This window comes from Eubalaena glacialis, chromosome 8 (genome assembly GCF_028564815.1).
Source record: "Eubalaena glacialis isolate mEubGla1 chromosome 8, mEubGla1.1.hap2.+ XY, whole genome shotgun sequence".
Taxonomy (NCBI): domain Eukaryota; kingdom Metazoa; phylum Chordata; class Mammalia; order Artiodactyla; family Balaenidae; genus Eubalaena; species Eubalaena glacialis.
Genome location: NC_083723.1, coordinates 91,358,663 through 91,383,416, shown reverse-complemented (window position 1 = coordinate 91,383,416; position 24,754 = coordinate 91,358,663). Strand labels below are relative to the sequence as shown.

At 36.1% G+C, this 24,754-nt stretch overlaps 1 protein-coding gene and 1 non-coding gene across 2 annotated transcripts; one reads left to right on the top strand and one right to left on the bottom strand.

Moving 5' to 3' along the window:
• Nucleotides 1-24,753, bottom strand: IFRD1 (interferon related developmental regulator 1). The gene is made up of 12 exons (XM_061197944.1): nt 24,663-24,753; nt 19,836-19,940; nt 19,608-19,692; nt 18,716-18,840; nt 16,766-16,923; nt 14,017-14,067; nt 13,759-13,934; nt 13,561-13,669; nt 3,779-3,913; nt 3,150-3,278; nt 2,603-2,698; nt 1-737 (listed from the first exon to the last, which is right to left on the bottom strand). Exons 1-12 carry the CDS (start codon nt 24,751-24,753, stop codon nt 648-650), a joined length of 1,350 nt encoding a protein of 449 aa, XP_061053927.1. The 3' UTR covers nt 1-647.
• Nucleotides 8,303-8,409, top strand: LOC133097086 (U6 spliceosomal RNA). Its single transcript, XR_009701960.1, has one exon. It is a non-coding gene; the product is annotated as a U6 spliceosomal RNA (small nuclear RNA).
• Nucleotide 24,754: the final 1 nt, after the last annotated feature.

Genomic DNA, 24,754 nt, shown 5'->3' with positions numbered 1-24,754 from the left:
CTTTATTTCAAAATAAAGAGCACAAGGTCTTACACAGCAGATAAAATTAGTGTTACTGCCCTCAGAGGTCAAGGTTAGCAAATTTTCTGGCATATACAAATTCATTATGAATAACAGATGGACTGAACGGCCTGTAAGTGCAGCTGTCAGGTCTCACGGTATAATTCCCTTTGTTGATCCCAGTGACAAAATTATTAGGTTCCATTTAAAATTGAAAATAATAGCAGCTTTTCCAGAAGATCTAGCTCCCAAAATTGTATCCAGAACTCATCTAAGATCTTAAGTTAAATACCTTGTATATCTATATCATTATAATCAATATTTCTGACAACCACAGCGTAAGAAATTTAACCTCAGCTAATAGTTTTTCTCATCGTGAAATACTATATTTTTGCTCTCTTCATAAATAGAAAATGACCACACACTACAAACACTTTATTCATGTTTACTGATTATGTATACAGAGAATATTCAATAACCAGAACTCACCATTTGCAATACTATACATTAAATTATAATATAACCCCTACTACAAAAGCTATCTGTTGACCCAAGATAAAAAACTGTCTCTAGAGTTTAAATACATTAGAAATTATTAAAAAAAAAGGGGGGGGGGACTTAGAAAGTGGTCTTCAAATGCTAAAAACCTAGAAGAATTCTCCAACATCTGCTCTCTTATCTCGACATTTGCTTCGAGCTTTTGTTCGAGCTTTGAAGGCGGCAGAATTATATAAATGCTGAAATGAAGAAAAGGAAAATACAGGTGAGCCACTATGGCTTCAGATATTCTTATAAAGTTAAAAAAAAAAAGATAAATAAAAATATCACAAAGGAAAGAAATGAACTAATTTGACTCTAGAAATATTTTAAATGTTTATAAGACAGACACAAAGAATGAGGGGGAAAATTAACACATTATAGTTCATGACTATTCTGTATGAAAAAAAAGTCAAACATGTAAAATAAAATACCAAGAAAATTCCAGCCAAAAAAATTTTAAAAAGTATATAAACATTTATTCTGATCAAGGAAAAGACAAATCATGAATTAATGTGAACAAAATACTCAAATTTGCTGTTAATTAAAATAATAAGGAAAAATATCATAAGGTTTCATTCAAACTAACAAATTTTTTAAATTATAAAACCCAGTGCTGTCAAATACGTGTGTCATCGCTCCATGCTTTCATTCACCACTGAAAATAATTAAAAATGATAGATTTATTTTGGAAGGTAATTTGGCAATGCACATCAAAAAATCATAATCAAGCCCTGTAGTCCCATGCAAGGATTTCTTCCAAGAAATAATTCAAAAGAGAAATTATGTAAAAATATTAGTATTTATTTAAAACAGTTTTAAAATACCCAACAATCAATTATATGGCCATCAAAATGATTAAATATAAAGATTCTTTATAATATACAATTAAACAATTCAGACCCACTAGGATGGCTATAATTTAAAACAAAAATAAAACCAAAAAAGTGTTGGTAGGGATGTCAAAATTTGAACTCTTATACTGCTAGTGGGAATGCAAAATGCACTACAGTCACTGTAGAAAAGTCTGGTGGTTCCTTAAAAAGTTAAACACAGAATTACCACATGACCAAGCAACTCCACTCCTAGGTATACACCTAAAAGAATCAAAAACAGGTGCTCTAACAAAAACTTGTACATATATGTTCATAGCAGCACGATTTAAAAGGGCCAAAAAGTGGAAACAAGCCAAATGTCCACCAACTAATGAACAGATAAACATGTGGCATATCCACACAATGAAGGATTATTTGGCCACAAAAAGGACTGAAGTAATGACACGCTACAACATGGATGAACCTTGGCAACATTATGCTAAATGAAAAAAAACAGTCCCAAAAGGTCACATTATATGATTCTATGTATATGAAATATCCAGAATAGGTAAATCCAAAGAGATAGAATGCACATTAGTGACTGTCAGCAGCTGGGGAGAGAAGAGGGGAGGGGAACGGAGAATGAATACTTAATGGACATAAGGTTCCTTTTGAGGTGGTGAAAATGTTTGGAAACTAGATAGTGGTGACAGTTGTGCAACACTGTAAGTGTACTAAATGCCACTAAATTGTACAGTGTAAAATAGTTTATTTTATGTTATGTGAATTTTACCTTAGTAAAAAAAATAAAAATATAAGGGTTTTTGAAATGTTAAATAAAAATAATATTAACCACTATTTAATGTTACAAACTCTCTGAGCACATTTGTTTCCTCATTTGTAAAATGAATCTGGTACTTACTAAGTTTAGGCTCAGTTATCTGATATGAAAGAGGCACTGTGTAAATATTTATCCTTAAATATATAAACTTCATAGAGCAAAAGGAAACAAAAAATGAAAATAGCTTCTATGTTAATAGGATTATGGATAAAAATTTTTCATCATAACCCTCCATACTCTAAATGCAGTGAAGTTTCTATACTTTTAGTCCAGCTACTCTGTGTCCGAAACATCATGAGAACTAAAATCTCACAGACATAGCTAAATATCTATCACCTGGCAGAATCAAAGCTTTGGCTCCACTTTTCTTCTGTGAATTTAGTTCTATTGAAAACAAAACCAAACCTACCCTTTCAAAACGAGAAATCTTCATTGTTTTAAGTGTTGCAGCATCAAGCATCACTGGGGGTCCAAGTTCAAAAACATTGCGAAGGAATTCATTTGACTTAAATAAAAGAGAAAGGTAATAAGGCTCAGTATTAAATATCAGCTCTTTTTTCTTAACTACATAAAGTGAAATCTGGTTAACAGAAGTTATGTAGAGCTTATAAATATGAACGTAAGTTACTTATTTTCTTTGTTTCTCATAAGACCAAATTGTTTTCCAATGCCTTGAATTCAAGAAAGCTATGTCAAACTATCTGCTTTCCTACAAAGATATCAAGTGTTCCAACAGCTATATAGATGCTCCACTAGGCTTACACAATACAAAAACAAAAAGAAGAGTTTCATATTTATTCAATTTAACTTTCAAAAATAAATTCGCTATTTTGCATATCATATGCTGAAAACATTCTGTATATTCAAACTAACTTCAAAAGCCAGTTAAGTAAGGTAGATTTAAAACTCCTCCTTAATTTAAAAGCAAACATACAGAAAGGATGTCACCCACTCACCTGCAAGTGGTACTGCATCCCTGATCCAAGAACCTCCTTAAAGGTGTCATATGTATGTTTTTTGACCCAGCAATCAATATACATGCGTTCAGGACCAAATTTAACAGTTTCTGTTGGAAAATCCCGTTCCTGGCCAAGAGAAGAACAAAAATTATAAGAGGAACCAAAATGATCTAAAGAGGTCCTACATAAACACAATTTCTAAACAGACATATATATGTTGAAATGAATACTATGGTTTAAACCGATACCTCCATCCCTGAAATATGAATAGACTAGAAAGTGCAAGTACTATCCCACATATAAGGGTGTAGAATTTGCCTAGTTGTGGTAGACTTGAAGACACAACTAAGTTTGGATAAATATTAACGGCAAAACCACCTTGTTGTGAATGTTTTTAAATTTCAAAAGCACTCAACAAACTTGGTGAAAAAGTCAGATATTTGTACTGGTCTAGGATTGGCAGGGGCGGAGGGAGGGGAGGTTACAGGACGAGTCAGAAAGACAAGATATCCTCACAAGCCAGTGGTGCAATTGGGGGAAGCAGAAATCTAGGAAAGGAAGGGAAGACATATGGGGTTTACAGACCAACCATCAAGGAGTACCTATTACAGCATTAAGTGGCCTACCTCTACCGCCCTCAGGATGTCTCTGAACACCGACCGCTGCTTTCTCTTGTCCACTTTGGCCCGGTGCTTATTTCCATCTGTAGCCAAAGCCCTAAGCATCTGAGTCAAAGACTCCATGTCTTCGTAAAAAAAGTCCTGGTCAGAAAAAAAAAATTTGATTTTGTTTGTGGTTTGTTGTTTCTTTCCCCCCAAACTCTTCTAGAGTTAACAAAAAACAGTCCACCTTGGAAATATCCAACAGGGTTACACAGAGCAATGCAAATCTTTGAGCTATTTAGAGATCTTGACACAGATACACACATAAACACTTATTGTCATGCAAAAATTTAATCCAGAAATGTTGCCTACAAGATGATACACTACCACCAAACAATGAACATTCCTCTTCCAAGTATAACCACATGCATTCAACCAATGCTTACTGTGTTCCTACGGTATTCAAGACATTACTGGGATTTCCAAGTTCAGTGATAGTCAGATACACATAAACCAATACAGCTTCTACCCCCTGGCTCCCTAGTCCCCAAAGCACATATTCCCAGAATTCCAAATATTCTTATTCCAAAAGGGCAAGCTATCAGTAATGCTTTTTAAAGCACCTAATTTCTAATTTATTGGCCATATTTCAAATAAGCAACCGAGTATTTACATCAGGTGCACAACTCAAGTGATTAAATTATTTAAGAAAGGAAGATATTTTAATCCCTTTTGGAGGGAAGCCACAAAATGTATTGCTATTTGCTATGACCTTAAGTTGACTATGGGCTTCCTTTTTACAGTTTAAGTGGCTATACTTTGAAAGTCTCTTTATTTTGGGTGTTTTTACTCCCTGATTAAATTTTACAACCACATTAAACTAAAAGATGATTCCAAGTTCTTTAGCTGACCAAAACTAGAGCAGACACTCATGGAAGCCAGAAGGTGACCCATCTCCAGTTCTAGTTATTAATGCCTATGTAACATTTTTTGCATTGGTGGTAACAATCATTTAACTTATTCTATTAAAACAAGCAGCTCAGACTTTCCTGGTGGCGCAGTGGGTAAGAGTCCGCTTGCCAATGCAGGGGATACGGGTTCGATCCCTGGTCCGGGAAGATCCCTCATGCCATGGTGCAACTAAGCCCATGCGCCACAACTACTGAGCCTGCGCTCTAGAGCCCGAGAGCCACAACTACTGAGCGCGCACACCACAACTACTGAAGCCCGCACACCCTAGAGCCCGTGCGCTCTAGGGCCCGCATGCCACAACTACTGAGCCCGCGTGCTGCACCTACTAAAGCCCGTGCACCTACAGCTCGTGCTCCGCAACAAGAGAAGCCACCGCAATGAGAAGCCCGCGCACCACAACCAAGAGGAGCCCCCGCTCGCCGAAACTAGAGAAAGCCCGTACGCAGCAACGAAGACCCAACGCAGCCAAAAATAAAAAAATAAAACAAGCAGCTCTTATTGTAGGCATTCTTCACACTGTATACATAATTGTTCAATCTCAAAAAATATAATTTCTTTTAATGTCTAAAATGAAAAAACTTATTACACTCATGGAAAATAAGCTTGAAATTAACACAGATATTCTTAATTTAAAGTATTTTTCTCATTGCCAGTATTTTAGAGATTGTATATTCTTAAATGTTCTAACAAATGTTTTCTTCAAATGTTCTGATTCAACTTCCTATGTCTGAGTTAGCTGGAAATAACACCTGTTAAGAAGATTTTCATCTAGAAAAGCAGGTACCAAAGCTGATAAGATGTTATTAAAACAGTCCAACGATACTTTGATCTGTACATTTAAATTCCAATAAATTTGATTCCATCATAACAAAATGGGAACCATTTTACTGCTAGAAACAAATACATTTCAGGGACTAGAAGTTCTCTACTCATTTCACTGACTACTTGTTCTTTTGTATTATTCTCAAAAAGAAAATTTATGGAAGATTTAAAAATATATATATGGGAGAATACACCAAAAATTAACAAGACTCTATGCATTACCTTAATTTGTTCTAAGAACTGGGAACTACTGCTAGTGGTCTCAACAATCTTACCTCCCAGCATACATCTGGCCATGTCTAAAGACATTTTTAGTTATCATCATCTGCCAGGAGGTGCTACTGGCCTCTAATGAGTGGAAGCTAGGGAAGCTGCTAAACATCCTAAAATGTACAAGACAGCGCCCCCTCCAACAACAAAAATTATCCAGCCCAACATATCAACAGTGCTGAAATTGAGAAACCCCACGGTAAATAATCTTAGCAATCAATAAAACTCAATCAAGTTTACAGAGTCTGAACCACTGAGTTGAATATAGTACTTGTGAAAATAAATATTAAGTACTGTAGGGAAATGTCTCCATAAAGTGCCTGTGCTTTAAAAAGAAAGAAAACATAAAATATAACAAAAATAGTCCATAAACAGCATCCAAAAGCCAATTTACTGAAGTTTGGGATAACTGCATAGTAAAACTCTACACTCAGGGACAAATGAAAAATGGGCTCCTAGAGGGACAAATACCTAACTCTTACCAATAATGAAAAGAAAACTGCATAGTCATTGCCACACAACGGGGTCAAAAGTCCTAGATCAGAACCTCAAGCCTACTACTCACTACGCCAAGTTTTAAAAATTACGAATCTGTTTCATCACCTGTAAAATGAAAATATCCACCCTCCCACCACATGATAGTTTTAAGGATTAAATAAGACAGGAAATATAAATTTGCCCAATAAATTATGAAGCATGAACTATTATATCAAAATTCTAGATTTAGAGGAATTTACATAGAGTTAGACTTTTAAAAAATCAGTGTAATAATTACAGCTATATGAGGAAGTTTATTGTCATACAAAACAGGTTTTGCAGTCAGAACATCTATGTTTGAATCACAAACATCCATTACTTAGACATATATAACCTTGGGCATAATTACATTAGCAATCTGTGTCTCAGGTCCTCTGATATAAAAAGGGGATAGTTAATACCACCCACATCTCACAGGTTTATTTAAGGCCTAAGTAAAATATATTTATATATTCTAAAAATATATAAAACACAGTACATAAACATCCATTATGCTACAGCTCTTTTATGATATAGCCTGTTTCAGTCTAACAATATAAATGCTTCAAACAGGTCAGCTAAAGATAATTATTTCATACTAAAACAACTGTAAGTTAAATGGTTTCAAAAGCTGAGTGGCGTTAGAATGAAATGAAACCACAGAAAACTTTTAGAAGAGTTTAAATACACAGGATGAGATGCTTAAGGTCACAAAAATCATCCCCCAATCTAGTATTTCTATACAGAAGTCACTGGAGCACTGACTGTAAACAAAATGAAATAAGCTGGATCTTGCACAGCTGTCCTACATGTTAAAAAATAATCATAGGGAAGCCTAACATTAAAACAGAATTTGATCTCTCCCCACTCACTGCAAAGCGCTGACTACTATTTCTAGAATGGTTTTATCTGACTCTACTCAACTACAAAGACTTTTATTCCTTTCATTCCCTGCTAACTGAGGCAGAATGTCTCCATCAGGGTATGGAGACATTTTTACATGAGTCAGTTATCCTATAAACAAAGGCAAGAAATGAGAAGCACGTGGGGTTGTCCTTTCTCGAAATATAAAATATAAGTGATTTATGGCCTGGGGAGTGTGTTGTGAGTCTTCAGATTTTCTTTTCTTTGTTTCCGCTCTGTCTCTCTGTCCTGAAGCACTTCCCCTGTCAGCTTAGGTGGGGGATAGAGCAGGGAAAATTAGGGAAGGTCTGACTATACTATATTTTGGTATATTTTCCTGAATCAGCGTATCACATGGCCCTCAGACCTATAATTCCACTCACTAAATAGTCCTTGTCTTAGTTTAAGTTACCCTACAGAGCTCCTAAAAGGCCACTACTAGAGTATTAGCAAGAGGGAGGTAATACATGATTCAGTTAATAGTGCAGGAACTGCTACCACTTACACTGTACTTGGCATGTGTTCCCAAGAACCGTATTAGGTAGTGACTATTATTATCTCCATTGTAAAGATATGGACACTGAGGCATAGAGAAGTTGCCCAACATCATCCAGCTAATAAGGGTGGAAGACAGAATTTGAACCCAGGCAGAGCAGCTCCTAAATACACTCTTTACCTGCTTGGTTACATGGCAGACACACAAAGTAAACTAAGGGAGCTCTCACAAACGAAGGATTACTAATCCTAATTCTTCATATCAACTTTGAACAAATAGCTATTATTAATATTTCACCAACTCATTCTTTAAAACCCAGCTCTTCAGAGAGTTTTTTTACTAAGTCTCCCAGGCTGATTTCATCACATTGCTAGATTTCCAGGTTAATAATAACACAAAATAATTAATGTTAGCAAAAGGCTCTGAATAATTTGATGCCACAAATGTGCTACAAAAACCTAATTTAAATCAACCTATGGTTTAACTAACTTTTTGAACACCTTGTAACTACACTAACCCACCACCAAACACTCCCCTCCTTTCAAAAAACCTAACAAAAATAGCAAAGAGTGCTCACTTCGGCAGCACATATACTAAAATTGGAACGATACAGAGAAGATTAGCATGGCCCCTGCGCAAGGATGACACGCAAATTCGTGAAGTGTTCCATGTTTTTCATCATAAAGATCAGATCAGAAATAAATGAAAAAGAAATGAAGGATATGATAGCTGAGTTCAATAAAACTAAAAGCTGGTTCTTTGAGAAGATAAACAAAATTGATAAACCACTAGCCAGACTTATCAAGAAAAACAGAGAGAAGACTCAAATAGAATTAGAAATGAAAATGGAGAAGTAACAACTGACACTGCAGAAATACAAAGGATCACGAGAGATTACTACAAGCAACTATATGCCAATAAAATGGACAACCTGGAAAAAATGGACAAATTCTTAAAAATGCACAACCTTCCGAGACTGAACCAGGAATAGAAAATATGAACAGACCAATCACAAGCACTGAAATTGAAACTGTGGTTAAAAATCTTCCAACACACAAAAGCCCAGGACCAGATGGCTTCACAGGAGAATTCTATGAAACATTTAGAGAAGAGCTAACACCTATCCTTCTCAAACTCTTCCAAAATATAGCAGAGGGAGGAACACTCCCAAACTCATTCTACGAGGCCACCATCACTCTGATACCAAAACCAGACAAAGATGTCACAAAGAAAGAAAACTACAGGCCAATATCACTGATGAACACAGATGCAAAAATCCTCAACAAGATACTAGCAAAGAGAATCCAACAGCATATTAAAAGGATCATACACTATGATCAAGTGGGGTTTATCCCAGGAGTGCAAGGATTCTTCAATATACGCAAATCAATCAACGTGATACACCATATTAACAAATTGAAAGAGAAAAACCATATGATCATCTCAATAGATGCAGAGAAAGCTTTCGACAAAATTCAACACCATTTATGATAAAAACCCTCCAGAAAGTAGGCATAGAGGGAACTTTCCTCAACATAATAAAGGCCATATATGACAAACCCACAGCCAGCATTGTCCTCAATGGTGAAAAACCAAAACCATTTCCATTAAGATCAGGAACAAGACAAGGTTGCCCACTCTCACCACTATTATTCAACATAGTTTTGGAAGTGTTAGCCACAGCAATCAGAGAAGAAAAAGAAATAAAATCCAAATCGGAAAAGAAGAAGTAAAGCTGTCACTGTTTGCAGATGACATGATACTATACATAGAGAATCCTAAAGATGCTACCAGAAAACTACTAGAGCTAATCAATGAATTTGGTAAAGTAGCAGGATATAAAATTAATGCACAGAAATCTCTTGCATTCCTACACACTAATGATGAAAAATCTAAAAGTAAAATTAAGAAAACACTCCCATTTACCAGTGCAACAAAAAGAATAAAATACCTAGGAATAAACCTACCTAAGGAGACAAAAGACCTGTATGCAGAAAATTATAAGACACTGATGAAAGAAATTAAAGATGATACAAATAGATGGAGAGATATACCATGTTCTTGCATTGGAAGAATCAACATTGTGAAAATGACTCTACTACCCAAAGCAATCTACAGATTCAATGCAATCCCTATCAAACTACCAATGGCATTACAACAAAAAATTTCACAATTTGTATAGAAACACAAAAGACCCTGAATAGCCAAAGCAATCTTGAGAGAGAAAAAAGGAGCTGGAGGAATCAGGCTCCCTGACTTCAGACTATACTACAAAGCTACAGTAATCAAGACAGTATGGTACTGGCATAAAAACAGAAATATAGATCAATGGGACAGGACAGAAAGCCCAGAGATAAACCCACGCACATATGGTCAGCTTATCTTTGATAAAGGAGGCAAGAATATACAGTGGAGAAAAGACAGCCTCTTCAATAAGTGGTGCTGGGAAAACTGGACAGCTACATGTAAAAGAATGAAATTAGAACACTCCCTAACACCATACACAAAAATAAACTCAAAATAGATTAAAGACCTAAATGTAAGGCCAGACACCATCAAACTCTTAGAGGAAAACATAGGCAGAACACTCTATGACATAAATCACAGCAAGATCCTTTTTGACCCACCTCCTAGAGAAATGGAAATAAAAACAAAAATAAACAAATGGGACCTAATGAAACTTCAAAGCTTTTGCACAGCAAAGGATATCATAAACAAGATGAAAAGACAACCTTCAGAATGGAAGAAAATATCTGCAAAGGAAGCAACTGACAAAGGATTAATCTCCAAAACATACAAGCAACGCATGCAGCTCAATATCAAAAAAACAAACAACCCAATCCAAAAATGGGCAGAAGACCTAAAGAGACGTTTCTCCAAAGAAGATATACAGATTGCCAACAAACACATGAAAGAATGCTCAATATTATTAATCATTAGAGAAATGCAAATCAAAGCTACAATGAGATATCATCTCACACCGGTCAGAATGGCCATCATCAAAAAATCTACAAACAATAAATGCTGGAGAGGGTGTGGAGAAAAGGGAACACTCTTGCACTGTTGGTGGGAATGTAAATTGATACAGCCACTATGAAGAACAGTATGGAGGTTCCTTAAAAAACTATAAACATAACTACCATATGACCCAGCAATCCCACTACTGGGCATATACCTTGAGAAAACCATAATTCAAAAAGAGTCATGTACCAAAATGTTCATTGCAGCTCTATTTACAATAGCCAGGACATGGAAGCAACCTAAGTGTCCATCAACAGATGAATGGATAAAGAAGATGTGGCACATATATACAATGGAATATTACTCAGCCATAAAAAGAAACGAAATGGAGTTATCTGTAGTGAGGTGGATGTACGTAGAGACTGTCATACAGAGTGAAGTAAGTCAGAAAGAAAAAAACAAATACCATATGCTAACACATATATATGGAATCTTAAAAAAAAAAAAAAAGGAAAATGGTCATGAAGAACCTAGGGGCAAGATGGTAATAAAGATGCAGACCTACTAGAGAATGGACTTGAGGGTATGGGGAGGGGGAAGGGTAAGCTGGGACAAAGTGAGAGAGTGGCATGGACATATATACACCACCAAACATAAAATAGAGAGCTAGTGGGAAGCAGCCGCATAGCACAGGGAGATCAGCTCGGTGCTTTGTGACCACCTAGAGGGGTGGGATAGGGAGGGTGGGACGGAGGGAGATGCAAGAGGGAAGAGATATGGGGACATATGTATATGTATAACTGATTCACTTTGTTATAAAGCAGAAACTGACACACCATTGTAAAGCAATTATACTCTAATAAAGATGTTAAAAAAAAGAAATCACAATGAGGAATCACCTCACACCTATTAGGATAGCTGTCATCGAAAAGACAAGAGATAACAAATACTGGTGAGGATGTGGAGAAAAGGGAACACTTGTGCACTGTTGGTGGGAATGTAAATTGGTGCAGGTACTTTGGAAAATAGTATGGATGTTCCTCAAAAAATTCAAAATAAAATTTCTACTGCAAAAAAAAAAAAATAGCAAAGAAAACACTAGGTTCTGTTTTATAACCCAGTTATATATTCCATATATACAATGGAATATTACTCAGCCATAAAACGGAACGAAATTGGGTCATTTGTAGAGACGTGGATGGATCTAGAGACTGTCATACAGAGTGAAGTAAGTCAGAAAGAGAAAAACAAATATCGTATATTAACGCATGTATGTAGAAAAATGGTACAGATGAACCGGTTTGCAGGGCAGAAATTGAGACACAGAAGTAGAGAACAAATGTATGGACACCAAGGGGGGAAAGTGGCGGGCGGTGGGGGGGGGGTGTGATGAACTGGGAGACTGGGATTGACATGTATACACTGATGTGTATAAAATGGATGACTAATAAGAACCTGCTGTATAAAAAATGAATAAAATTCTAAAATTCCGAAAAAAAAAAAATAGCAAACAAAATGCTAGGTTCTGTTTTATAACCCAGTTCATTTTTGTCTTTGACAAGGACTTCAGTCAAATTAAATACATCTGGATGAGTTCTCCTGGCCATCACATATTATTTATTAAGTCAGAGAACATAAGATATGTAGGTAGTAATATATTTACATTTACACAAATTTAAACAAATTCAACACATATACTTTAAACTGCATCATTAGTTCACTTTTAAGATGCATTTCAAAGGAAAAAGAAAAGAAATTACCATTTCTAGTCAGTAGAGGAATACAAGATTAAAAACGGGGACATCTGGCTTCTGTGCCTTGAGGTTAAGGAGCCATTAACTAGCTCAATAAAATTAAATGGATTGCTAAACTTCAGTCCTCCAATTTCTCACATAAGGAGACTCATTAGCTACTGACAGCATTAATAACTTACTTTTACCTCGTACCTGCTCTCTTTCAAAGTAAGGAGGGATTGGGGGGGGGCAACGAAACACAGGCCTAGAATGGAATGTGAATAAGCAAGGCAACCCAGAACATGTATTAATCTTATTTAGAATTATCCACTGTTAAATAAGTTCTTTAATTGCAGACAAAGTTTCATTCCAGAAATAGTCTTTCTCCTTAAATTAAGAAGCAGCTACTAAGTAACCCAAGATTCACAATAGAGGTCACAAACCAGGGTGACCAAATGTCCCATATAGCCTAAGACAAAGGGTTTCCTAGAACACAGGACTTTTCAGTGCTAAACTTGGAATACCATCAGGATGGTGGAACACCTATTGGTCACCTATCACAAACTCAAATACCTTCAAAAGCCAAACTGTGGTTTAAAAAAAAAACAACTATGAGTCGACAGTGGTAGAGAACTGCAAAGCACATGTCCCAGACTAAAGGGCCATGTTTATTTCCATCTTTGGCTTAAAAGTTAAACATAACAGTAACTAAACTCATCTGACTTAACCCCAAACCTATGCTGACTTAATATTTCATCCATCTGTCCAACATTTATTATAAAGCATCCATGCATGAATTACCTTAATGTGTCTGATGTCTGACAAATCCAAGCAGATCCAAAAGATTATACGGGACAACTCTCTCCATGAGTAATAAGAGTATACCTAAACTTCAGTTCTGTAGGCAGCAACAATTAAGTATAATGAACTACACTTAAATATTGCTCTAACAACTCCTATTGGTTTATGCTCTTAAAAGTATTACATCACCACTGCCAAGAAGCAGGACGATCAATCACTAGGTTCTCAGTGGGCCATGCTCTAAAGTTATCATCCACTTCTTAATTGTGAGGTTATGATGAAATAATGGTCCTTGTGATACAAGCTTTTTGTTTTACCTATCAGATACTTACACTCTCTATTCCTCTGGCCAATTCAAACAGAAGTGCCAGAGATTCACCAGCAGCTATTCTCATGTTCACATCATCAGAAGAGAGGAGGCTTGGAAGTTTATGGAAATGCCTAGAAAATAGTCAGTCATTATTATGTGAACACAACTGATTATGTCAATAAATGTTGATTTTATAAAATAAGAAACTAAAAATACATACACCTCAAGCTTTTTCTTCACTTCATTGATTGGGCATATGGTCAGTAATAATGTCCACACGAGAAGCGAGCTGATATGAAGCGCTGCAGTAGGGGTGATGCAGACATTAGTGTCTTTCTCTTTGAGATAGGACTTGGTGAAGATATTTTCCAAACACTGCAGAGTTGAATACAGCTCCTAATGTATAAGAACAGGAAATAAGATACCATCTTAAATGAGAAATGTGCAAACAACTGGATTCAAAAGGTTGTCTACTTACAGTAATGTCATCTGTGGCAATAAAACAGCAAACACCAAAGCACGTTGCACACTAAAAAAAGCAAAACGAAAACAGACATTAATGTTTGCCATTTTCTTATTAATTCTACATCTTCCTGCTTTTATAATTCAATGTGAAAAATTTCTCAACTACATGACTACTTTAGGTCCCAAGTACAGTATTAAAAAGAAAGAAAGAATATAAGGTCAAAAGTTAAGGGAAGTGGGTTTTGGCTAAAACCCACTAAGGTCTGCTACTAAACTCAGAGTACGACTTTAGGAAAGTTACTCCATTTCTCTCAGATTTTCCTTCATTAATCTAGCAGATCATTTCAAACTTCAACTCCAACTCAAAGACAGAGATGAAGTGTGGACATTTGAGATAAAGAAACCTACTCTATTAAAAACCTTTAAAACACAAATCTCAAAAAATTTAAATAGCTGTCCTCAAACTTCCAACTTAAAGAAGGATCTCATTAACTCAGATTTTACTTATTTTGGAATATGTTGAAAAGAGGGTGGGAATCCTATAATTGTTTATTTTTTGGGGGAGAGATGCTAAACAAGTGAGTACACAGTCCAAGATTACCAAGGTAAAGCTTACCTAATAAAACAGATTCAGAATATCTATATACAATCTACCTGCAACACAAATAGGAGCCATGAATTCTCAGAACACTGCTCTAACAAATTAATCATATAAAAACAGAATTTGAAATCCGTAAGGCTTTATTATTCTTCATTTCCCTTTTCCCCATATGTTATCACTAAAATTCCCTCATGTTGTTCCAAGTACCATTAAAGCTTAAAGCTTAAGTCTTTAAAGTCATCATTCATATGCCCAGGTTTCAGCTAGTTCTGTTCCAGTAATATCAGGACACTTGTAATATTACTCTGCTTGGTGTCACTATTTTATTTTCATTAGTTTATCCTGGTAAAAATTGGACATTGTTAAAATTCAAAAGTAGCCTACACATTATTCTTAGTAAAGAAAAATTTCAATCTATCATCGCTTCTCCTAAGTAAGCAGCAGAAGCAAGGCCACATCTCTCCTTTTGATTACTAAGAGAAATAGCAGATTAAAAATTAGAACTGCCTACATTTAATAAAGATTCCTTCTGCTAATATGCAGAAGAATGTTAGTTTTTTTTTTTTAATTTTAATTCACAGCAAGAGTGAGAAGGATGAAGAAAGGGCCTTTAGATGACCACAACAAACTCACATGCAACCAAAATTAAGTGATCACCTCAAATATCTAATCAATAGTGTTTTCTGTCAAACATTTCAAATACCCCTATACTCCTGCACAATTTAAAAGTTGCATGAAACTACACAAAAAGGAAGAACAGAAAGGTAAAGAGCAAAAGCGTGATTAAATATCTTAGGATTACTAACTATTGGGGGACAGAGATTCCTATAAAGTCACCGAACTCCTATTCCTTTGCCTCTGGGAGAAAGAGCTAGACTATTCCCAGCATCCATACAGTTGGTAAACCAAGGAACTCTTGGCAGAAGCGATGTGTCTCTGTCCTCTAGCTTTCCCCATCTAGCTACCATAGTTGCCATCTGAAAGGACCTATAGGTAGGGCAGAGCTGCAGGATGGATGCCTAGGGACCCTGCTGACTTGACTGGGCAGTGATATGAACAAGAAGTAAACTTTTATTAAGCCACTAAGACTTCAGGGTTTATCTGATACAAAGATTAATGTCATTTACTGTAAGTAATACTAAAGAGGAAGCTAATTTGAATAATCAGTATTAAAAAGTTTTAAACTTAAACTGGTTCTCTTGTTAGGAAAACAGCTTAAGATTCAAATCCACTAAAATTAAATTTTTAAGATCTATTAAGACTCTTAAGATTCTTAAGATCCATAACATTCAAATCTTAAAATCCATTAAGATTCAAATCCACTTTCTAAATCCACTACAACCAACTCGTGTTTCTGTGAATAAAGCAAAACATGTTCATGTGATCATTTAAATCACTTATTAGCACACCAAAAACCAACAACCAAAAAAAAAAAAAAACAAAAACAAAACCCCCAAAACCCACAGTCTGAAGTGTTGCAAGTGGTATGTATCAATTAGAGAATGAAAGCTTTTCCAAACCCCAAAACCAGATGAATATTTCACAAGTCAGAGTTTCAGAGTTTCCTACATCTACCAAATCCACCTGTGTAACTATAGCATTCAGCTCTCTCATAAGGACTTTTAGGCCACAACAGCCAGAATTTTTTTTAAAAAACCGGTCTATTACATTTCTTAGAATAAAAAATAACCACACAATAAACATTGTCTAGACCATTTCTTTAAGCTCCAATAAAAACTGGATCATCCTAAATAACTCAACATAGCACTGTATTTCATATCGGCAAATGATGTTCAATTTCAAAGATGTAGAAATCTTCTCTATATGGGATGCTCTACTGAGTCTCAGAAAATTTAAGAAGGCAATTGTCATATTGAGCCTGCTCAGTAAAATTAAAGACAAATGGGGGTGGCGGTGGGATGAATTGGGAGACTGGGATTGACATATATACACAAATATGGATAAAATAGAGAACTTATGAGAACCTGCTGTATAAATAAATTAAAAAAATAAAATTCAAAAAACAAAGGGACAAATGAGAATAAAATGTTAATAAAAAACCTGCTATATTTTTTAAAGATGCTATTTTCCTAGATCATTCATCACAAGGTCTGGCTGTCATGCCTAGATAGATCTATAAATTTAAAAATCCTATACTTACAGTTTGCCTAGCCTGGATACTAGCTGCTCCATCACAAATTATTTTCTTCAGGATTGGTCCAAGAGTCTTTAAAATCTCTTCACTTTCAATTCCAGGGCCCAACTGAATACAAAGAACAGATGCTAATGCTGCAGCAGCACGCTGCTCATCACCTTTACCTATAAAAGAAGCCACAATGCAACTATGACAAATCATTTTCAATAGACTTATTAAGGCAGCAATCTCCCAAATTTGTTCAATTTCAAAATAGCATCTACCAATTATGAAACTCATAATATGCTCAAGGCTTTGACATGAGCTATAAATCTAGTGAGGTTAAAGAGCTCAAACTCTGGAAACAGACCTCACTCAAATCCTAGATCTACCACGTATTAGCCAAATGATCTTCAACCAATTACTCTTATTCTCAAAACATTTCCTCATCTGTGAAATGGAGATTAACACCAATTTTAAGGGAGTACTGTAACAGTTCAGCCAAATAATGCATTTCAAGCTGATCTGACCTTCCAAATCCTTCATGTACTCATAGAATAGTGCTCAAGTAGCCCTTGAATTAATCTGACAAGCATTTCAATGTACACAGCCCATGAGGTAAACTAAACTTTCAGGGCTTCCTCCACCAGTGTTTTTTTTTTTTTTTTAATAAATAAGGGATTAAAAATAAGGGATTCTTGTGAATTTCCTGGTGGTCCAGTGGTTAGGACTCCGAGCTCTCAGGTTCCATCCCTGGTCAGGGAACTAAAAATCCCACAAGCTGCATGGTACGGCCAAAAAATAAAAATAAAAATATTTTAAAAATAAGGGATTCTTTAAAACTATAGAAAATACGTTAATATAAAGGTAAATGTAAGTTAACTCTTGAGAACTGTATACACCAAAGGATTTGGGCAAATTTTGAACTTAAGTTATTATCTGATACGTTAAATGTTTATGCAGGTTTTAAGAAATTGTTAAAGGTCACCTAGTCCAACTACCTTGTGGATACAGTTTCAGTGTAAACACTTTTAACAAAGCCATTGTAATATCTCAAAAAAGTTGGCTCTGTTATCAACTATACCAGTAACAAGGTATATAACTTTAGACCAGTCTCCTGTTTCCTAGGCCTTTCTTTTTCCTATACAGTGAGAGGTGGATTAGATCAAAGGTTTCCAAACACCCATTCTTGACAAAGCTTTCACCTGAAGCAAAATGAGAATAAGAATGTAAAGCTAAGCACATTCAATTTAAAGGAACATGTGTGCTTCCTACACTTTTGGTGCTAGAAATATTTTGTTGATAAAGTGATAATGATAGTTGAAGCTAATTATTTTCATAATGTTCTTACTTGGCAAAATAATTAAGCTGGCAGCCCTAAATCTTTTTAAATCTGGCAGTTCCTAAAATTGAAAGTTTGATAATACTAGACTTAATCTTTAAGGTCTCTCTTCATTCTTAAAAGTTCTATGATCATAAAAGTTCTATGATCATAATATGAATTCCAGAATCTCCATTACAAAGTTCTAGAATTCAAATATTCCAAGGGATATCCTGAAATGATGTCATTGACAGGTATGATTGATGTTTTAAATAAGAAGATGAGGTAGATAATTATGATACTTTTTTAATTTTAGAAAAATGAAGTAGGATGGCTTATAAATAATACTTTTTGTTGACATCTGACACATGGTTTCAAGCCTTTCTTATATACAAAAGAATGGCAAACACCTCTTCTGATACAACTAAAGTTGATAATCCACCCCAATCCTTCCTAGTTTCAAACTGTTTATTACATAAACAAAACAAAGCTAACAAGTTTGATTTTGAGTTCTAACAAGCCTGGCATATTCCCTGACAATTACAAAGTTATAAGAGTGAGCCAGACTTCTAAGTGCTATTAACAAATATTACTGCACAGAAGGTAGCAAATTCCTTTTTAGTTCTGTGACTGTGACTCAAAAATATGGACATTACCTTTTTTCAGGCAGCGTTCAATGCTATCAGTTAAAGTCATTCTTCTTTCCAGAATAAATTCATAAAGCATCTTTGAAGCCAGTACATTTTTAATACCTTCAAGAGCTGCCTGCCTTGTCTTCGCACTATTTAAAACAAAATGTAAGAGAAAGAATATCCAATTGGAGTATACCATCGGTCAATGAGACTTTTAAAAACTTACCTTATTTCCCTCTCAACTTTTTCTATTTATAGATTATTTAAAATCTAATTTTCATCAAGCTCTCACAGTTTTTCAATAATAATTTAATTTTCATCTACAACTCACCTCATTACACAAAAGATTTTAAGCTACTCTATATCATAATGTTTTCTGTTTATTAGTTTAATAACCACAATGTTAAACGACCACATAGAATTTTATAGTTTCAATGTATAAGACATGTTCTCCTACATTACATACTCAGGTAAACTCACACTTTTTTTAACACTACAGAAGTCTAGAGTTCTTGTTTGAATCTTCTGGGCTTTTTAATTCCATTTGTTTTAAGTTGGTTCTAGAGCTACTGTTGAGTAAGAAAACAATTTAGCTTTGATACTTTTTGAAGTTTAGTTATACTTTCTAGTTGAAGATTAACTTTTAATTCAACAAATCGACTTCAATTATCAAATACAGTTATGTGCTCTTATGCTGAACAACGACTAATCTTAGGCTATTAATCTAAATTCTAGTGGCATGTTCCTATCTACTGATACATTAAAAGTCCAAAGGAATAAGAAACACTAAAATATACAAAGTAAACAAATCGAGCTTTAGAAAAACATAATGTTAAATGAAAGAACTGCACATATTTTAAATAAAAGGTGGCTGACAGAAATCACCCAGAAGAAAAGAGTTTCCAATAATTCCTACCTCTTATCCAGGGTCAGGTCAATGAATCCCTTCAACTTATACTCTAAGTCTTCTTGAGATCCTTCCTCATTGAGGACTTCTGGTCCTAAGGAATAATAAAAACCAACCACTGTAATTTAAATAGAAAAAAGCAGATAGGGAGCGGTAATAGTATACTTAGCTACAAGAATTCCTCCACCTAAATCATCCTTTTATCTAACGTTGCAAATCTTAACTGAAAACTCATACCATCTTCAGTGAAACTGGAAGGATCACTGTAACCACTGCAATGGCTCATTGTTTCAATCGATGCATCCTCATCACTAAAAGGTTGAACATTTCGATGCTGGCCACCTAATAGGTAAAAGAGGGTGAGGGTAAGTGATTTTGTTGTCATATATGCAAATACTTAACTTGGGATTTTAAAATTTACTTACGAAAAATCCAGTAATAAAAACCCAAACTTATTTATGAGATGATTTTTTACAAAAGAATACACTTAAATTCCTAACATAAGTCAATTCACCTAATATGTATTTCAGAGCACCAACTGTTTACAATATACATCAACTTCATAAATATATCAATCATCTAACATGCAGCACCCGTTTTTGGTGATACAAAAAGTGGTATTACAGATGAAAAAACTACTTCAAATCATGACGACAATGAAAACAGACCATCATAAGAATAAGACGAATATATGTTCCAATGAGAATAACTGGGCTTAGGAAACATTAACTGGTGAATGGGTTAGTTTTTAGGTTACACATGTCTTATGTGAAGGGGAATTTAAGAAGTTAAGGGATGGTAGTTTTAAAGACAACTTGAATTGAGAGGGTCAAAAAAGGCTTAAAATTGAAGTTTTGGATGGGGATGTTGACAAGTGGATCCAAAATGGCATAGAAAGTAATGATAGGAATTGGATGAAGTAATTGATCACTAAAGAACTACAGTGCTGATGAGATGTGTATGAAATTTTAAAGAGTTCTGATGGGCTATTTGGGTGATACCCAGTGCAGTGAACTACAGGATTTTTGTTCCTGAGTCATGGAAGTCGGAAGAGCTGAGAAGTCGTGTGAACTAGCGTGTGAATCACTTAAGAGGCAGGGCTTCTTAAGTGAGGACCACTTAAATGGTCCTCAAGCACTGCACAGAGGTCCTCCTTTCTCTTGGCCAGTACTCTATGGCGGACTTCACAGGGCCAAGTCCACTGGAGACAGAAAGCATCAATTTGAGAGTCTTTACAGAACTGCCTCATTTTTGCAAGTAAAGAACTATGGGCAAGCTGCAAGCTGATCAAGACTGTAGACATGGTGTGTTTAAAACTGGGACTTTGCTTCGAAGATTTTGAATTATTTAAGTGAGCAATGTTTAAGATTTGACTTTTTTCACATGCCGATTTCAAAAGTGACTACAGTATTTTAAAAACCCACTTCACTGTGGTGACTAGTGACTAATTTGGATGATGACTTTCCTACTACGATGGGTGCACACGTGAACATTTGTTCCTAGTCACAAGTGCTGACACTCCTGTCACTTCCTTGGGAAAATTGATAGTGCCCTTTTAAAGTTTGTGTGGGTATTTTCCAGCAATAAAGAGCCAAGATTTAAGAACTAAAAAAAAAAAAAAAAGTTTTGGTATTTGATGTAGCATAAAAAGATAGATAAAAGCCTGACAGATAAATTACCTTTAAAAGAAAGGTTCTAACAAATCCAACAGTTTTAAAATATCAGCGCTATTACTAAAAAATTAAAATCTTTTTTTTTGGGTGGGGATGGTGGTGTGCTGAATTGGGCGATTGGGATTGACATGTATACAGTGATGTGTATAAAACCGATGACTGATTAAAAAAAAAAAATCTTTTTTTTTAAGCTAGAATCTCTCACCTTCATTAACTTAAGGAGTAAATGTACATTCCTGGTCACTGTCATTTCTAGTCACTTTTGTTTTGTGGGAATTTCGTATTAATAAAAAGATTACCTAGTCATCAATTACACTGAGCACTGAGTTAAAATAAGTCCCAAATTCTGCCCCAAAAGTGACTTGAGTCATCTGATTTACCTCCGAGCTCGAATCAAAGATTGTAGCTAAAATTGTATCCTTAGGTACAAGGATACAATACAAACCTAAGATTGTATTCACTTAGGTCTCTATATTCAAGAAATCTGTATCATTTACTATATCATAAGATAAGCTTTTCAAAAATTCTCTAAGTTTAACTAAGCCTGTTGCTGGTTTTTTTGTGTTTTTTTTAAATGGGGGTTGTCTTTTTTTTTTAATCAAAACAGAGGTGAGACTTTAGCAGATTTTTAAATCAACACAGGAAGCAAGTGGCCTTCAAATCTGCCGGCTATCTGAAAGAGAATAAAGTGTGCCAATCAAAGTAGTGAGGCATAAAGAATAAGCAATGAAACCAAGATCCCAAAACTTCTTAATCATAGTGCTTAGGACAGGAATAAACAAATAAACAAAGACCTATGACATTATACTCTATTTCTGGATCTATCTTCATGTGTTTTCATGATTCGAAGTCATGCCAACAATTGAGTCATCTACTTAACTTTTACTAACATTTATTCACAAATCAATTTATGTTTTTTATTTTTCATATTCAGCCTATTTTTAAACTGTCAAGAAGAGTTTCCTATCCAGGTCTTACACAGCTCCCGTCTCTAAGTTTCAATGATTTCCCAACGCTCAAGGGAAAAAGAGATTAAAAAAAAAAAAAAAAAAAGGAAAAAAATCCTGTATGAATGTCTGATATCTAGGTCACACTCACCCACCTTGTGATCCTAAGTACCATTAATGAGGTGGCACTTAGACACATAAAGTCCTTATTTCTTAGAGGGCTTATGTATTAACAAAGTTTTGTTCTTTCCTAAAAATGCTCTCTTCAAATTAAGTGCCACGAAAAATAAGCACACTTGAACAAAAGGTCAATTTTATTAGTTTCCTAGACTTGTCCACTAACTTAAAAAGCAGAGAATTTAAATGGGAAACCCAAAGTGATAGAGAGAAGTTGGTTATCTTTCGGCTGTACATGGGAAGATCTCATTTGAATCCCATTTCTTCTAGATGTCACTTAAAAATACCACTAAGATAAGTGACTTTTAAGTACAAGTTTGTGACAATTTTCCACCTCTTCTACTCAACTATTATTTATTCATTTATTTATTTGAGTTAAGTAATATTCACAAAGAACCAAATGAAGCTTTTCAAAAAGTAAAGCTCACCCCCCAGGCCCAATCAGAGGCAAGCACAGTTAATAAGTTCTAGTGTAAACTTCCAAAGATAGTCAAAGCATGTATAGTTTTATAAACTAATCAAAGAATTCTTTTCCTGATGATGAAAGGTCACAAATGAACCTCAAGGTAAAATCTGAAAGGCAATCCCCCACTGCCTCCTGATGTTATTCTCTAAGTACAAGGAAGGAAGGAGGCTGGACAGGAAAAGCTCCAGAAGGGAATAAAGGTTTGTTTGTGATTCAAGGAAGCCATTAGTAACATCATTACCATTTTCAAAATGACTTTAGCTTGCTGCATCTCCATCATTTGTTCCATCAACAAAAGGTAAACTTAAAGAAGAATAAAATTAATACGGACCTTCTGGACAGAATTTAAATGTTTACTTCAGATGAGGAAAGCTGAAGCAGAAAGGTAGAGAGGTATGTATCCTCAATTCACACAGAGCAACTAGATGCCACAACAAACTATGTATTTTATATCTTGATCAAGAATGAATTTCATGAACACCGAGAGCATTCAATGAAAATAAAGAGCGATATAAAGAAAAAGGAAAAAACTACATTTATAATAATTCATTCTTGTCAATTATTAAATATTTAATACATGATCACAAAGTTTTCGTGCTGCTATAAATCCTATAGGAAAGCTTTTAAAATACCAGCTTCCAATCATCTTTAACAAGAAAACTGGCCTATTTACTTGCTAAAGAACAAAGGCATATCATTCTGAGGGTCAAAGTGGCAACTGTGTTGACAAGTATATATGGCTGGTAGTAGTTCCGATGTGATAACATCTGAGGATATTCCAACATTTAATTTCAAAGTTTCAACAAAGCAATTATTAAACGTGCTGATTTTACCCAGTTTAACACTAGCTTTCAGTATGCTGTGTCTCGTAGGGCTTTCTGCTTTAAGTCCTTTTCTCTTAGCCGTATAGTTAGGAGTAAAGAATCATTAATTCAGTTAAGCACCTACCCATCCAGGAAAAGCTTCAACTTTTTTTCAAAGAGGCGACAAAAAAACCCTGAACTTTTGGCCAATTGCAATCTGAGCTCCTCACCATTCCCGCCTATCCCGGGCTCCCATCAGAGAACCTATAGAATACAGCACAAAGGAGAACGCGCTTTCTGCCCCGGGGAATAGGAAGTCGCCTCGACTGGTCGCAGGAGAGCTGGGGGCTCGGGATTTGTGCGGGTGCCAGATAGGGACAGGAGCAGAGCCTACTCTGGGACAGTAGCCCCCAGCCTCCGACGCCTCCGCCAGGCCAGGTGGACACGCGGGATGCGCAAGAAGGCAGCGGAACGGGATACCACATGGGCGCCTCTGCGTCACCAAGCCCCACCACGTAAGGCCCAGGCCGCGTGACGCAAGAGCCAGTCCAAACCCGCCAGACGTTTAGCATTCCCGAGAACTCCATGTTGGAGCCGGGTGGTCACAGTTGACCAGTGACAGCATGGACGGAACTCCGAGCCCGGCCCCACCCTCCGTCAAGGAGAGCTCTAGAGAGCCAGCACCTGCCTCTGAGAACAGTTCCTCTCCTGCCAGCTCCCGGTCACCCCCGATGCCAACCCCTTCCCAGACCCAAGGACCCATTCGCCCCTCCCAGCCTCCACGGCCGGTGCCCGAGTTCGGCTCGCATGCCAGATCCAAATCGCGCGAGGTACGGCCACCGGGGCACGCTGGGAAGTGTAGTTCGCCGGCCACGGCAGGTGCCCCGCCGACGCAAACGTCTAGAGGAAAAGAACTACACCTCCCACGGTACCCAAGGCTAAGAGACTTGCCAGCCTGGCCGGCAACTGGGATACCGGCGGCGGGGATACCCTCGTACCTGCTGTCGCCGCCGTCGCTGCAGCTGCCCCTGAGCCGCCGCCACCACTGCCACCGCGATGGGGAGTGTTCCGCTTCTTATTTTTCGGCATC

Bases quoted from the DNA above. Each gene is read 5' to 3' on its own strand.
- IFRD1 (XM_061197944.1), bottom strand. From the start codon at position 24,753: ATGCCGAAAAATAAGAAGCGGAACACTCCCCATCGCGGTGGCAGTGGT. The intron at 19,941-24,662 runs GTACGAGGGTAT...TTTACCTATTAG, and splicing joins AGCGACGGCGGCGACAGCAG to GTGGCCAGCATCGAAATGTT. The intron at 14,068-16,765 runs GTAAGTATAGGA...TGCTTTTTTTAG, and splicing joins GTATCCAGGCTAGGCAAACT to TGTGCAACGTGCTTTGGTGT.